Source organism: Solea solea, chromosome 6 (assembly GCF_958295425.1).
Source record: "Solea solea chromosome 6, fSolSol10.1, whole genome shotgun sequence".
In the NCBI taxonomy this organism is placed as follows: domain Eukaryota; kingdom Metazoa; phylum Chordata; class Actinopteri; order Pleuronectiformes; family Soleidae; genus Solea; species Solea solea.
Genome location: NC_081139.1, coordinates 18,948,916 through 18,966,274, shown reverse-complemented (window position 1 = coordinate 18,966,274; position 17,359 = coordinate 18,948,916). Strand labels below are relative to the sequence as shown.

General features: G+C 40.1%; 1 protein-coding gene across 1 annotated transcript; it reads left to right on the top strand.

Moving 5' to 3' along the window:
• The first annotated feature begins 694 nt into the window (after positions 1–694).
• On the top strand, positions 695–16,902 carry vstm2l (V-set and transmembrane domain containing 2 like). The gene is made up of 4 exons (XM_058631924.1): positions 695–988; positions 13,323–13,483; positions 14,412–14,456; positions 15,174–16,902. The coding sequence occupies exons 1-4, from the start codon at positions 874–876 to the stop codon at positions 15,459–15,461; spliced, it is 609 nt and encodes a 202-aa protein (XP_058487907.1). The 5' UTR covers positions 695–873; the 3' UTR covers positions 15,462–16,902.
• The last annotated feature ends 457 nt before the right edge of the window (positions 16,903–17,359 follow it).

Sequence of the window (17,359 nt, the reverse complement as noted above, 5' to 3'; positions counted from 1 at the left end):
TTACAATTTACATTTAGAAAATATTCACATTTGGTTTCTTGTTTCTAAGTGTTGGTAATATGGTAATACTATGGTACTTTGGTGAGGTATAATATGGTATACCTCACCTATTTACAATATTGCTTGGTTCTTCTTACTGGTTGCCTATAGCAACTGCCCCTCCCCCTTTTTAAAAAGACATAAATTGTAATGGTTTCTAAGAGTAAGAGATGCAAGAATGTCTATATATAACATACGGAGGTAAACATTTTATGGTATTATGGTCCATTTTACGCTACCTGTGAGCATTTTCATCTGTTGACTGATGACATGATGAATAACGCAAAGTTTGTTCTAAAAAGCTTTCCCACCATGACCCTATACCGAGCCCTGGAGAGTTGAAATATCCTTCTCAAAAAAACCTTGTAATTCAACAGTTGGTTCTAAACAAACACCTCAGTCAGGTCTGATAGTATTGCTTGACAGAGCCAGTATTTAGACGAAGGATGCAGCATTCACATTGTGATGTTCATTTTAATGGTAACAACAGCACGTTGTTACTGATCATACACTGAAGTTAGACGTTACCAACGTCTCTGTGAGATTCCTCCGCCTTTAATTGACTCCCGGTGTAAAAGCCGCCGCACCTGCCTCCTCGCTGCATCTCCCTCCGCGTCATCTCCTCTCTCCTGCAGAGCAGAGGGAAGCAGCAGCGTTTCTCCCTCCTCTCCTCCTCCTCCTCCTCCTCCTCCTCTCCTCCTTCTTCAGCTTCACGTCCAGCTCGAGCTTTATGACTGTGAAGGCTGCTGGTCAGCGGCTGCGTGGATCTTTCACCGATGCTCTCCACCTAATGTGACAATTTCATACAACTGCAACAAACAAGCGGCTGAAGCCATGGGCACCTTTGGAGTGTTAGTGGGGATTTTACAGTATGCGGGACTTTACCTTCAACTTAACGCAGCTGTCAACGTCGGCCACAATAAGGTGGATAATCACGTCAGTGGAAACGGTAAGTTGTAAGTGCCCGTGCTTGTTGTTGTGTTTTGGGGGGGGCAACATCACAAATAACAGGTTCAGTCAGTGTGATTGTTGTTATTTATCAGTTTGTATTTATTTCTGTATGTAATTATTTTTATTATGCATATATACAGTGCAGTACATCTAGGTGTATATCTTCCAAATATGCACTTTTACCTTGTTTTCATATAAAAGTGTCTTATTATCGTCTCAGTTAGTTAAGCATCCCCATCTACACCTCTAATAATGACGGATCACTTTTAATAAGTTTAGAGCTGCTACACACACACACACACTCACATTTACACCCCACATCACTATTGATTATTAGTTTGATTTAGAGCATGGGCAATATTGTGCAAAAGTGTCAGGGCACCACCAGCATTGTTGTTTGTTCTATTCTTTGATCAATGCTCAAGCATGTCTTGATTTAATCTGCTGCAACAGCAAATATTTGTTGACCTGAAATAGTCTGACAAACAGCTTTGTTTTTAATAAGGGTTCCACTTTAAGTTTAAGAGAGCCAGGGTTATTATTCAAGTCTAAAGGAAGGTCACGCTAAATACTAAAAGAATTTTGGCAGGGTCTGGGATCCACTGCAAGTCCTCTGCTTGGTGTCCTCTTAATGAGGACAGCCAGCCCAGCCAGTTTGCATGGGCTTTCATTTTAATGGAGCTCTGACTGCGTGTGGGGGGTGGGCAGCAGATTGTACAGTCACACTGTCACAGCAGAAGGTGCTGGTGTAGGCTCAGCAGGAGAGAGCATGATAGTGAAAGGATGGTATTATTTAAAAAAAAAAAAAAAAAGCACTCAGTTGCTTCCTCTGGTGATGCAGTGATCTCTGGTGTGGTTGCCATGATCTACGGATAAGAAAAAAAAAAATGAGCCTCTCTCACCGATCTCTCAAATGAATGAAAAACTCACCTTCTCAGGACAGAAATATTGATTTTATGAACTTTACGATTAAAGTGGACTCCCAAAGTGATTTTATTTAATTTTTTCCCACAAAGGTTATCCAGTTAATCCACCGATTTCTCACTCGCTCTTTTCTCTTCATTATGGAGAGACCACCATGGCTCTTGCTCATGTTTGTATTGCAGCTCACATGGACAAACCAGCCAGAATGTGCAGAGTGCAGAATGTGCGTTTGGAAGTGAAAAAACAACAACATCCTTTCTGCTATGTGACGGCCACCGTAATTCCATGATGTGCTTGGGAAAGAGAGGGATTTTGTTACAGTCTCAACATTAGATCTCACTAAATGTTACACACTGGATAGAGATTTGACTGGAAAAGCTCTGAACTAGCTCATGAAAGCACACAATGAGCAACACACACATGCTACTTTATTAGGTGCACCTGTTCGACTGCTTGTTAATGCCAAATGATATGGCAGTGCATTTAGGCGTGTGGACACGGTGCTTAAGTTCAAACCAAGCATCAGAATGGTGGAAAAGAACGTGGCATGATCCTTGGTGTCCACTCTTCCCAGCGAAATGTAGTTTGATGAGTGTAGTTCAGCAGAACATAATGTTTTCTTTCATCCCAGAGGAGTCCAGCTGGGGTGTAGTGTGCATTCCTAAAAGTACCTCTGAGCTTGGACGTGTTGCCAACACCACATGCCACTTTGTGTTCGCTCTCACCGGGAGGAAACACAGAATCTGAATGTTGTTTCCCCAAGGGCTATGGAAAATTCACCCTGCAGACGCAGAGTGTGGGCTGCTTGTGTTGATAACTGTTGCCACTGTTATTTCTTTCTTTTGCCCTCCACTTTAAAAGGAGGTGGAAGGTCCCAACAAATGATTGTTTCTTCAAGGAGACTTGTGTTTGTTTGTCTGGTTCTGAAATAAAATACAGCATTAACCTTAAGGAACATTTGTGAATATTCACACGTATATCATTTGAATCATCTATGGCTACAATCAGATCAGATTATCAAGATATCATATTTTTCCCCTTGATGTGTGCACGTGCTGAGCACCAGCAAATTCACTGTGATCAAAGAATAGCTGGCGTATCTGAATTTCCCCGATGAGGTTTCAATAAAGACACATCTAATCTTATCCGTCTCACGCTTCAATTCCGAGTGGTCTCACAAATCAGACACTGCAGAAAAAGAATGTGTGAGCGTGAACGTAAAACGTCAAATCTGGTTTGTAATACATAGAATTTGAATTACATTTGTAGCTGGTAACCTCAATGTAGCCTATGAATAATTATGTCTGAACACAGGTATAAACAGGTATAAAAATAATTCAGACAAACACACGTCTTTCTAGACCAGTGCCAAGTGCTGTAACCACTGAACCACCCAAATTCAGCAAAATCTAAAATGTCTTCTTGTTGATTATGTATTTATATGTTTATGCAGGATTATTCTAGATCAAAATAAATATCTGTAGCAGTTCTTTTTCTTTTCTTTATTCAGGCTCTTGTTGTTTCATTCACTCTTCCCCTTGGGGCTTTCCTGATTATTAAAGCCATTTATCAAATTAGTGAAATACCTCTACCCACAGGGATTCTGTTCACAGTGCAAGTTAGGATGTTAAGCCCGATTTTCATGTCTTTGTATTTTCTGGAGCGGATTTCAATCTCTGCAATTCCCTGCAGGTGTGTCTCATAAAGGTAGCAAGCTAATGAACCTGGTTTTACCAGCCGTGTCCTGAAGATGACGCACACTCTCTGGGGAAAAAAGTTTGTACTTTAACTTTGTGAATGATTTCAACATTTCTTCCACCAGGACGACTGTGTGTGCTCCTTTCTCTGTAATAAATCTACAGGACGTGGAGTAGATAAAAATGAGAACCATAACTTATTTCAAATGTAGACAAACACACAAGTATATTGCGCCTCTTGCGCCGAAACAGAGAGATATTAAACAGAGTTCTACTTTCCTCCACATTAAAAAGACTATACTATTGCACTGAAGTGACTTTTTGAGCAAATGTGTTCCCTAAAAAACTGAATGATGTTTTGTAAAAACAGTGCCTGGCTCCTTTAGGTATTTCTGAATCAAACCACTGTTTGTTTTTTTTTCAATGGGAACAATTTAAATAAAGGAATATAATGACATAAAGCTGACAGACAAACGCGGCCTTATGTAATTGTCGTTAATAAAAATACAGACAAGTACATACGTCGTCCTTTAATGCTTTGACAAATACACACACTTGCAGACCTTCCTTATAAGACATTTTATAATTTAGTCATTCTTGAGCAACTCTAGTCCACACTATAGCAGGAAGAGGGAAGAAAGGAGTGAGGGATTGACCTCGCTCTGGCACTCAGGCTGAATATCCCTCTCATTTCGCCGGGTACTTGAAAATACTTGAGCAGTCTCTTTTGGGGACTGATATTTTATGTCCTTCCACCACGTTGCTTTCTTTGATCATTTTCTTCCCGTTTCATTTTTAATGAGTCTTTTCCGGCTGTGAGCTCTGTGTTCTCGAGGCCTCGCTTCCACCGCCGCTTTGCTGAGAAATATAGTGAAAAATGACAAGGAAGCCCACGTTAAAAATGCATGCACTGTACTCACGTCTTCAAACGAGGGTGTCTGAGGAGAGGCAGCTCTTACAGTGCTGCTTTTATGAAAACCTATAGGAAGAAAAGGCCAAGCCAAGTAAACTTATTCTTCGCCAGGAACACTGTATAGCATTCAAAATGAAAGTCCACATTCACCTCAGAAGCACATGTCTTTTTTCATTCTTTTCTCTGTGAGATTGAGGCCTTGGAATTTTACCAGAAGTTGATTTAGAATTCTACCGAGGTTATGCTATTGATTTCTGCTGACGCCGCTGTGATTAAAGTCAGGTAACAGTCAAGTGTTTGCTGAGCAGACTTGTCAGAGTCTGATGTTGACAAAGGACTCTGCAGACAGACAGAGACAGTGTGTTAGTCAACAAGATGTGTTACACAGACCGGTCAATTTTTAATTGAAAGCTTGGAACAGTTAGAATAAGAAACAAGTTTATTCTTTCTTAATTCACAATGAAAAACCCCCGAAATGCCCTTGTACTCTCATCACCGTTGTTCTGCTGCTTTGCTTGAAGCAAGAACAAAAGGATATTTTAATATCCACAAGGTTTCAGCTCAGCTCATATTTCCTCTTTATTAGCGGTAAATTGTACTCGCCCTCTGTTCTCTGTAGCTTTTACGGCTAACAATTTCCTCCACCATGTCAAATGTAGACTATTCTCCGTGTCTTTATTTTTTTCCCCCCTGTCAGTATGGAGCCATATGTACTGCAGTAGTCTGTAATTAATTCTAATTAGCCAGTCTAAGCTTAAAGTGCTGTCAGCAAGGCTGTCGTTTCACTAACTTTTGGCGAACTCCGTGTCCGTTGCTGCCATTATCATTGCAATTTCCCTTCCCACACATTTGCTGCGAGACACCAGAATTTGTCCATTTGTCACCATTTGTCAAAAAGAAAAATAAATAAATAAAAGATGTAGTGTTTCAGGACCCATCATCCCAGAAAAGTGATCCTGTGTTCCCATGTAGTGAACACCAATTACAGCCACATCCGCAGCATACGACAGAGTGTTAGAGCCATACTGAAGAAAAATAACATTAAGTCATAGTATAACAAGAAAAAAACAAAAAAACAATCTCGGATAATCAGCTGCAACGAGATGAGGAATGTGAAGCATCTTGTGCAGTTATACTTTGGTTTGGCACATCAGCACCATAGTGGCATCAGTATCAGGGCTTTGAAAAAAAAACTCTTTTGAAGGAAGAATCACACAGACGTGGAGAAAATTCTCTCTTTTGTGATGGAAGAAATGGTTGGTTATGGTCGACTGCAAGGTTACATCGGTGTGCTCTGTATAACAAAGTAGAAGTTAAAAAAGGAGGAAACTAAATATTTTGACATCATATTTTTTTCTTCAGTACGGCCCTTATACTTCATCCTAGCAAGTTACAAAGTCTGGCATGTTAGATTTCTTTCTGTCTTTCCCGATGTGCTCTGCATGTCCTCCTCTTGTCATCCAAGGACACATCCTCAGTCTTTCTCTTTTTAGGCTTTTCCAAACACAAAATGGCAAGTATCACTCTCACTGCTTCAATGCAGTTTGTTGTTTACAGTCTTCTTCTTTCGACGTCATCTAGCCTAATGGCCCCAGCCCCCTTACCTCCATGTCGGTCGTGATGTTTGGTCGAGTTAAGTGGAACTACTGCCGTCATGTTAGTTGGTCAAGTCACTGTAATAATGTGTAATTCAGTGATCACCAAATATGACACACACATGTGACCATCATGACAGAAAAATATCATGACATGATGTGTTCAAATAGGAATTTAATTAAAGTGTTTAAACTGCTAATGAATTATCACTTTTAGTATTTTGTTGAGTCTTTCATAAATGTATAATATACAATTTTCTGTCCTCCTCCTCTGTCTATGGCGGAAAATAGTTCTTCTTCAGTCCTTTCATCTTTAATTTGTGCTAACTGTCCTGACAGTGCTGCATGAAGTGCCTTCCAATACTGACAACGACACCTCATGCGTTCATTGTTCATTTGCGACCGAATAATGTCGTTATGCAGTACTTCTTCTCACATGCATTTCCAGTCCAGGGAGTTTAGTCTCTCACAGTCACAGTGCAGCGTTGTTTGTTGAATACAAACCACAGGGCTCTGCACTCCGGTGAAACACATGCAGGGTCATTCTTCCAGGACAGCGAACACCTGCTGTAGTGCCAGTGGGCAAAGCTCCAGGAGATGAAGTGAGCCACTCAGGGAGTGTTGGATTCATCACTTGATGTCAGACCGAGCCAGCAGACTCACAATGCCCACACAGCGAGAGAGGCACACAGAGGAGGAGGAGGAAGTGAATGAAGGCGCTGAGTTAGGTGAGAGTACAGAAGAGGCTCGAGTGGAAAAGTCAGGTACAAGAACTAATCGGTTGAAAGTAACAATGAAATTGCAATTGAGAGGGGAGACGAGTAAAAATGTGGAGGAGATTTGTTACTGAGCTGGTGAGAGGGACGGGGATTAAGAAAGAGCAAAGAAAGAAAGGGAAGATGTGGAAAATCTTGAGTTGGCAGAATCCCAGTCTTATTGGCTGAGTGTGGAAATGGGAAAGTGGTGGAATTACCTTGCAGCTATGAAGCCTGTCCTGCTGTAGCTCTGCTCTCCCGAGTGTATTTCTGGACTCCCTGTACAACTGTCTCCTTGACTTGACTTTGGCTTCACACACTGTGGTTTCAAATGGCTGTAGAGACACAGCCTCAGCTTCATTAATTCTTCACCACTTTTCCTTCATACTTCCTCCGTGCACACTTCAAATGACTCATCTGTGTCCTAAAGGACACCAGAAAACATTCCAATATCTGGTCCAGTTCCGTCCACTGGGCGGGGCTGAGGCTGTTTGCCATGTTCACCGCTGCTGCACGCCTGGCAAGAAAGATGAACCGAGACTTGAATGACTTTCATTTGGAGTGGCCTGATACAACTTGTTTGTGTGTGACATGATACAAACATCACAAACAGGAATTTCTGTATATTCAAATTATGACTCCTATGCATGTGTGTGGACAAAATAGAGTGATGTATGCCCTGCTCTGTTTTTGCTTTTTTTTTTTTTTTTTTACTGAATTAGTAAAATAGAATAACCTTAATTTATTGTTGATCACCTAATCATTGTTATTACACTGATTTGTTCATGGTTTTTTTTGCCGCGTGCCTCTCACATAAAACCCCTTCTTTGTGTGAGCAGACTCAGTCTTTTCACAGTGACAGATGCTGCGCTCTGTGTTCTGCCTCTGGCTGTTGCTAATGTATCTCATGGACAAAAAAAAGGGCCAACACCTGCATCGAATGCTGAGGAAACTGAAATAATTACCACTGTTTGCTCATATATGCATTATTCACAGTGAAGTTCTGAAGTATAAGTTTGCTGTCACCTCCTCTGCTTTTCATCACTTTTGAATAACAATAATGTAAAGTGGAAGAAGATGATTTAATCACGTGATTTTCATCTTTTTCTGTCACCAAGTATTGCTTTGGCTTTGACAGTCCAGAAATTGGTGACCACTTCAAACACAAATGCTGTCGATCTGTCAAAAAAGAAGCTTCTCTTTGCTTGTTTTTTAAAAAGCGGCCTTTCCTTTACTTTACTTTGAAATGAATCAGTTTTGCTGTTATAATCATAAATGGATATGCTCGCCGCAGATTGCCTTGCTTTGTTCTGCTGCCCTGCTGATGTTCCTGCTATCGGGAAAGTCATACATCATCAGATGAAAATGAATAATCACGCCAGCTGTGATTACAATCTTCACTGGCGTTGAACAAATACATCGCGCCACAGGAAATTTGTCCCACTGAGCAACACAATCACAAAGAATTAGCGCAGGAACATTTTGTGTTTATGTCTTCATTTGCTTTTCACAGAGCTGCACAAGAAAAGAAATGACTAATCTAAAAAGTTTGAAATGACACAGAAGGTGAATCAAACAAGACCTGCACATAATTGAACGTACTATAATGAAATGATAAGCAAATGGGGTCACTTACATGTGACAACTTCAAAAATGTATTTGCAAATGTATAGCATTTTATTTTGATGTTTAAATTGTTTAATAATGACCAGTGAATACAAATATGAAATAATAGATTGATCTTGAATTGCTTTTAATAAGGTACATTACTGTTGTTATTTGCCTGTGGAGTCATCCAAACTGAATTATTGTAGTTTTAATACCTCATTGATAGAAAATAACTGTAAGGGCCATTGCATGCTAATGAGGAAAACATAAAGTGGGTGATGATTTGTATATTCCTGCTCTAAAATGACAAGAAACCTGATGATTACCTTTGTTAATTAGCAGATTTATATAATTTGTTTCTGTCATGGGGGCACTTTAATGTCTGATGTCGTTGAGGTAAAATTTATTTGTTGGCTAGTTGGTTGGTGGACGAGAAACTGATGGACGGAAAATGCAGCGTTAACTGTAAGCGGTCCGGTGATTTGGCAAAACTATTTATCCACCTAAAAAAGGAAGACCTGATGGTGTCACATGCTAAGAGTCTTTCACTCAGGTTGTTACAGTGATGCCTGGAAGGAAATGCTAGTGTTGTTCAGGTAACATTCTCTTTCCAATGCATAGTGCATTTATTGAAAATAATAATTTTTAAGATGCATTAAAATGTGGACATGGGTGATTCTACGGCCATCTAGTGACAGTATATGATTATTTACATAAAACATTGTTGTTAGAAGCTGCAGCTTGACTGCAGAAGCATTAGTTTTGTTTGAGTGGACGGAACATTTCAGTTGCATTTGTTGATGAGTGTTCATATAGAATACAATGCATCATGGAATCAAATCGTTGACATGATTATTGTCATTGAATAGTGAGATTCCTGAGGATGCACAGCCCTAATATCGCAGTTATATAGAGGTCCATAGAGGACACTGCCCCACCAGTCTCACATGAAGTAGAAGGTAGGAATCATCTACAATAATTAAGAAAATTTAAATAAACGAGCTACACATTATACAGTCCATGACTATCGTGCGTAATCTGCATTCAAATGTATCTTAAAAACGTGTGGCGTATTTCATGTTCCTTTGGGGCGCACAAATCTTTAAAATAGACTCTCGCTATAGTGATGCATGCACACAGGAATGCCCTTCCAATACAAAAGTATTACTAGTAACTCTGCGGCGCAAAGACTGCCCACAGCCGAGTGGACTGGCCCAGATAACCTGATATAAACATGTCACTCTGGTAACTACCGGGACATGCTCTTGTGTGCAGCTGCAGATGTCAGCATCAGTGTGGACACGCGTCTTCACCACAGCAGGTGAGACAGGTGATGACTGAATCCATCATGTCTTTATAAACTTTTGTGAACGTCAAACTAGTTTGAAACAACATAGCAAGAGGCAAGAATGTCTTTCTCTCTCTCTTTTCAAAAGCTTGTTCTGATTTTTGGAGGGGAGCTCTTACTACTAAGACAAGAACATGTTCCAGTTTGGTGAACAATAAAGTCTGTGTGTCTATCAAAATGAATGTTTTCATTGTCAAAAGTGAACTTTCGACATCAGCTATTACTCTGCCGTGTTCCCTTAACACCCACCTTCATCCCGCTGTCAGTCTCTGTATTGTTACATAGAGCGTCGTAGCTTCAGGCCATGTGTGGTACAACGTATATCTCTCATGACCCATTTGTAGCTGACAGCTCTGAGAATAGTGTGCTTTCTGTCCTTGTGTCTGTAATATTTACACTGTGAGAGTGTGAAGGTACAAGGACGAGAGAGGTCGACTGAATCTGGCTCCATTTGCATCCTCATCTCATGTCATGTTCCATAACAACGTGAATAATAGATGAGCCGGAAAGGAAAGTTAAAGGTCTTATTCTCAAGTGGCCATTATGTGCTGGGAGTTTTTTTTTTGTTGTTGTCATTAAATTCTGCCTGTTCAAATGAAACGGACCGTCATGTCAACGCTTACACAATTTAACACCACGCATAATCATTAAAGCCTTTCACACATTTGCTCTAAATCCTTCATACGGAGGGATTTAGTTGGTTCATCCACAGCTTGTTTATGTCCCAGCTGAAGAATTACACATGTATACATTTAAATGCTGTAGTTGTATTTTCAGCAGGTCCCTCAGTGGCACGTTGGGGATGTGGGCTGTGTCTTTAGCTCAGTTTCTGAAAGCATGTGCACTGGGTGGAAATAAGCTGAAGTTCATGCTGTGAACATTGAACACTTTACTTTGATGGTGTCCTTGTAATAAGCAGCAATTAACAAATAATAAGCCACTTACACTGTTTCTAAGAAGGTAACATGTGTCCACTGATGTCATTATATCACAAATGCTGTGACATTTTGAAGTTATTCGAGGGGAGATTTTGAGAGTGGTCCATGATCTGTGAATATACTGTCTTTGGACTCGCACACCTGGATGGCTGGTGATGTGAGATATAATTATAAAAAACAAGCCACTTATAAGACCTTATAGGATGCTTATGAACATAAATGAGTCATAAGTGTTAATAAAAGCATAATGAATGCATTCACTATAGCTTTTGAGATTTCTTTATGCTCTTGTTAAAAGCTTGATACAGTTTAAATGTCATAAATATACATATCATTTTTATTAACAATAATCAGACTTTGTAACCACTGTCATTGTTGTTTGAAATATTGTAGGAATGTATCAAAATGAATAACATTTATACAAGGCAATGTATTGACATGAATAAGGATTTAATAAGAAAAAAAATATTGCTTACTTACTATGAACGAGGGCCTTGACAAGTCTTTAAGGAAACGTTAATACATTTGTTAATCATGATTTAATTACTGGACTTTTTATGTTCATAAGCATTTTATAAGTGGCTTACTAATTATTACGAGGACCTTAAAATAAAGCGATACCAAAAGGGTCTTTAATCACTGTTTATTTAGTCATGATTTTCCAGCTCACCCCCTGCACCTTTCCTATCAGGGTTTCTTTCTCCTCACTCTCACCTCACCTCACCTCTGCTTTTACCCTCTTTTATTTCCATCTATCTGCTTCCTCACGCCCATCTTGGCCCCCTATACTGCTCCATCCCTCCAGTACGTTTTGTCCTGACAAATGAGGCCACTGCCTGGCCACAGGCACAGGTGTATGAAGGGCACGTATCATGTGGACCCAGTCAGTAAAACGACACCAAAGCCCTCTCTATCGCTCCTCTATTCTTTCTATCCTCCTGCTCATGCCGGGGATCAGTTTTGCACTGTGCCAAGCAAATGTCACATACAGACACGGTGACTAACTTTTCTCATTGCTCACCTGCTCTAAAGATTCTCAGTAATCTGAGGCGATAGTCATGGCCAGAAGCTTTATGCTGGAAGTCTTTCTGTATGACCGACTCTGATGAATCTGTTATCTCAGGAGAGCACCTATGCTCACCAGGTGGCCAGAAGCAAAAACATAATGGGTTATAGTAATACTGTAATATAAGCAGATTCATACACAGCGTTGCATTTATCAGCTGTGCCAGTGGCTCTCAAAGGTCCAAAGAAATGCCATTTTCTTTTCTCCCTTTGTGTATTAAGATTTAGGGAAATGCAGAGTCTGGCTTCTGTGTCCAGTTATACTGCAGTGGCCCTCGAAAAGCAAGGCCCCTGCCTAAAGTACTCTCCAGGGTTTATCTAAAACTATGAAATCCAAACGATTATTGTTTTTAAAGTGATGATACATTTAGGCCAACATTCTGATGAGGAGTATATTTACTTTCTGCCACTAAACCCCTGTAATTGTTACACACTGACTGGACCTTAAACAACTGAGTGTTTGCTTTCACCAGTAAAACATCAGTGTGTTTCAGTGCATGTGATCTTGGTTTAACAGATTTTGTTTGATGAACACTGGGATCATTGGTGCACTTGTTGAAAGTCTACAAACCTCTTTTTTATTCATGACTGAATTGATAGTGACCTAAAAGTAGCTTCTGCTTCCCACAGTTTATACAAAAAAATTGTTTTCCTATTATTATTTTGTTTTAGTCCAGTAATGTACTTAATTAAAGCAAGCAGTAAGACATGAGTATATAATATTGACTATATTATGATTAGAGTGTTCAATATTTTATGATTATTGCCCTGCAGAACAATAAGCTGACTATAATGGTGTTGTGTTTTGTGTTTGGATTGATTTTAAGTTAATTGAATTAAAAGTGTCAGCCTTTGATAAAGTTTCATTTTGTGTAATTTCTTACTGGTAACTGAGTTCATTATCATGCTTGGTAATTTCAGCTTTATGATATAGTGATTTTATATTTATAAACCCATCACCATCACGGTGAATTCCTGCAGTGGAGTTTCTGGAAGCTGAATGAGTTTCTCACAAATAGTATTTTGCTCAGTTGCTGTCTCCTGTTTTAGCTGAGCCTCTCTCTGCAGACTCAGAGGTTTTGTGTTAATGTGATGCAAAGATGAGTTCTGAAGACTGATCTGGAGAACATGTAGATGGTTGGATGTTGGTGCTGTGCTTCTAAGAGCCTCTGTTTTTGTCATAGTTTTTGTCCTAAGAAAACCGAAGCTGCACTGTGGTTTCTTGCCTTGCTCATTGGAAAATTATCATTTTAAAAAGTGGCCACAAAGTAATCTGAACAACACTTCCACAAATATCATGCTAGTTTGATAAGGTGATAACGTCTTAAATTATGTCTTGCAATACTTATTTGGCTGTGATATCATGCAGTTTTTCACTAGCAGGAGTGAAATGCAGAAATGGCACTAGTGAAATGTTGTGTCTCTGTCATTTTGGGGATGTCTGAAGTCCGTCATTCACTGCAATGTCCCCTCCCCCCCCGTCTTGCAGCTCTTTTCACAGAGGTACCACACGACATCACGAAACAGAGCGGCGAAGATGTAGAGATGGCTTGTTCCTTCCGAGGGGCGGGCTCTCCCTCCCACGCCCTGGAGATCCAGTGGTGGTACATCAAGGACTGGAGAGAGAAGTCAGCGCAGATCACTAATTATGTGAGCCACAATCTATCTAATCTAAAAAAGTATATTGGTATTTAGATATCGTGTCACTCGGCAACATTCCTGTGTGGCACACAGCACGTGATTTGTTTAATGTTAAGACAAATGAAGGCAACAACAACAATGTGCTGGTACAGGGAGACAGTTGTAAACAGGTTGGAGTATGACTGAAAACAAAAAACAGTTTGACAAGATAAACACCCACCCCTGTGCTACTGCTGTATACAAACAAACTCAAACAAAGTCAGGTCTGATAGTATTGCCTGACAAAGCCTATTTTCAGAAGAAGGATGGATCATACAACTCATGTTATATTGTTTTTGTTCATGAAGATCAAACAGAGGCCCAATAATAGCATCAACAACAACACAAATCCCAGTAACTTCCTGCAGCTTTAAGGTTTCTTTCTTTTTCGTTTTTTTTCAGTTGCCTCATATTTTGGACACTGACACTCACTGTGTACCCAGCAGAGAGAGAAATACAACATTAGCTGTGGCAGAAAACAACTTGCACTGAAATGAAGGGATAATTGCTGATTAGCATTTTCCAGCACTGGGGGAACAGGTTGACTCTCTCCCATCGTGGGAGAACTCTGGCTCCCCTGTTGTGCCTCAAGACACTATAATTGGCACTGAGAGAGAAATAGATTCTCAAAATCTCCATCTGCTCCATGCATAATTCATACCTACTGTATGCCCAAAAGAATACCTCTGTGCCTCCGCATACACTTTCACAGACATGGTGCTGCTCGGAGCGTACTAGCTCATACACACGTTTGAACTTAATGCATATATGTATATATATAGCTCAGGTAGCAGAGAAATGATAGGTATGCAATCCAAGGCAGTTTAGTCTTGTTACAAAATGCGGAAAACAAAACAAAAAATGTCACGCTGCTAAAATATCCTTTATATTTCTGCAGGTTGTTCCACTGGAGGAGAAGTCCAAAGATGCCACCAAAATTAGCGTAAGTCTGATGTGGTGTATACTGTGACTTTTCATGAATATTAAAGACATCCAGGTTTATGTACTAACCATTTACATCCATGAATCATTGCATCGTTGACATCATACAATCATATGAGGGGAAGTTTTTTCAAGTGTCATTGTATGAGGTACTGACACATTATCAACACTGACTGTGCTTCGTTCAATGCTGGTTCCGTGAACCCACCTGGGACACGGACATTCGCTAATAGCATGGCTTCCAGCAGGACAGGAGGATGAACATAATTTAGCCCCTCAAAACTGAAGTGCATAACTTTTAAATCTACCAATCAATGCACGGAACGTCTATCATATTACTGTCCAATGGGTCGCTTGACAGGCTTCACACTTGGCTCACTAAGGACACCAGTGTGCCGTGCTGACTTTGGCAAGAGATATAAATAAAAATGCAACAGATATAATCACTAAAAGAGTGCCAGTTCCATCGGTTTCATTCAGATCACTGACAAATGAGTTCACACAAAGCAAGTGATTTGTTTTATGTCACAACTCACAAAGGCAAGACTGAAGCTCAACAGCAATGTTGTGCTCCTGAAAGTGAGACGGCTGCAAATCGTTTGAGTCGAGCTGAAAGGAGCCTACTATCTACTGCTAACAATAAACTGACATGAGTTAGTTTTATACACTCATAGAACCACCATTCTAAATTTGTGCACACCCTCTTTCTTCCCATCAGGTTGTAAAAGTGGCCGGCAGCAACATCTCCCACAAGCTTCGTCTCTCCAGCGTGAAGCCATCCGACGAGGGCACATATGAATGTCGCGTCATCGACTTCAGCGGCCCTGTGGCGCAGGACCACCGGGTCCGGGCCTACCTCCAGGTGGAGCCAGAGAGCAGTCAGGGACAGGATGACATTAAACTGCAGGGGCACCGGTCACACTCCCACCACGAGACAGTGGGCAGGGAATTAAGGAGGAGATCAACTGACAGCACCACTGACTGTAATGAGAGCTGTGTGCTGTAGAGTGGCCAGCCCATCTGTCTGTCTGTCTGTCTGTCTGTCTGTCTGTCCGCATGGTGAAGGAATGATCATCAGCACACACATCCCCATAGACCTGAGCCATTGGCCGTAACTGGACCCTTTGTGTTTAATGGTTCATTTATCTACGCCATCTTTAAAGCTGTAGTGCGTAACTTTATTAACTGTTATATTCAAACCATTGTCAAATAATGCATACGATGCTGATTCAGCTTAAAAACTCCACACAACACTGTGTTTCTCAGTACATTGCTGTTTTGTTCCTGTGTCACCTGGAAACATTAGGAAGCGACATTGATCTAGAGAAGCTAAATGGCTTTAAACAGAGTATTACAGAAAACACAAAGAGGAGCCCACGAGAAGTTTCAGCTGTAAGAACTAAATTCTAGTGCTCAAAATACCAGAGTGCTTAGCTATTTCATGGGTGTCAATGAAATGTCCAGAGAGTGTCCAGTCAACCTCTCCATGTTTTTAGACTGTGGGAACAAGCCGGAGAACCTGGAGAAAATCCACGCACACACGGGAAGAACATGCCAACTCCATACAGAAAGGCCCTTGTTCCGAGCGGGTCGCAAACCCTGGTCTTCTTGGTGTAAAGGCAACAGTGTCACACCAAAAAAATAAAACAATCAGCAGAAGTGACGCACTGCAGCTTCAATATTGCTGTTGAATGCCAGTAAAGGGCACAGTTTTATTAAAGCTATGTATGATTATGTTCTTATGTTTGCTTAGTTATATGTGACAGCAATGCTATAGCAACACGTTCAGTAAATGTTGTTTGATCAGGACTTATTCATTGTTCAAACACCTTTAACTTTTGCACACAAAGCAAAGTGCAGTAAATGGCTGTAAGGCTGTGGAGAGAGGATTATTATTGCTGCCATAAATAATGAATAGTCGGCATTCACTGATCCGCAACACTACTCTTTCTTTTCCTTTTTTTTTTGCGATGTGCCAGTTTTTCTGATTTTACTAAAACATACACCAAAAGCAGCAGTATTTTCATGTAAATGCTTTCAAGGGGGAAAAAGGGAACAAATGGAGCAATTTTCATTTTTCTGAAAATATTCATTCCTGTAATGTTTGTCTGAACATGAACTCACATGCATTTTGTTTGGTTAGCGAGTATGTTTACGAAAACACAAATGTACACGTTCCTCACATCGAGATTATGATACACATTCTTGTGTCATTTTCACACTTGAACTTCTTGTCTCTAAAATAAAAAATACTCTGCACCACTTCACCAAAGGAGTCCAGATACACAGTTAATCTCTCCAAATGATTGTCATTATTTTCACAACCGCAGTATAAATGCTAATGTTCACCTAAACGTTTACATATTTGTCATTTACATTTCGACTGTGTTTGTTCTCAGTGCTGCTGTTTGGTATCTGTTCTGTTAAATATATTCATTTGAAATGAATTTGGATGACTTTTTATTTCTGATTTTGCTTTTCTCTCTAATATTAAGTAACATTTGTATTTTAAGAAAAGAACATATGACCTGTGATTAGTACAAGATAAATATAAATAGCAGCATTTCACAAGGTTGTTTTTGGTAAAATACGAGCATGAAAATATGAGTTAACTATTAGTCTGACTGCTTTGCACAACACTAGATTCTACACGAAGTTAGGGCTTTAGTCAGAGAATAAAATGTATTCTTAATGTCTCATGTCCTCATGAAACATATTCATGAAGTGACATTAGCCCCTTTTCCACCAACAATTACAGGAACTGTTATAACAAGGAACTTATTTACCTGGAGAAGAGAATTCCCAACTATCTGTGTGGTTTGCATTTCCACTGCACCTCAAAGTTCCAGAAAATGACTGTTATGTGTCGCCGAGTTGAAGCCAAACTGTATCAAACTTACTGTC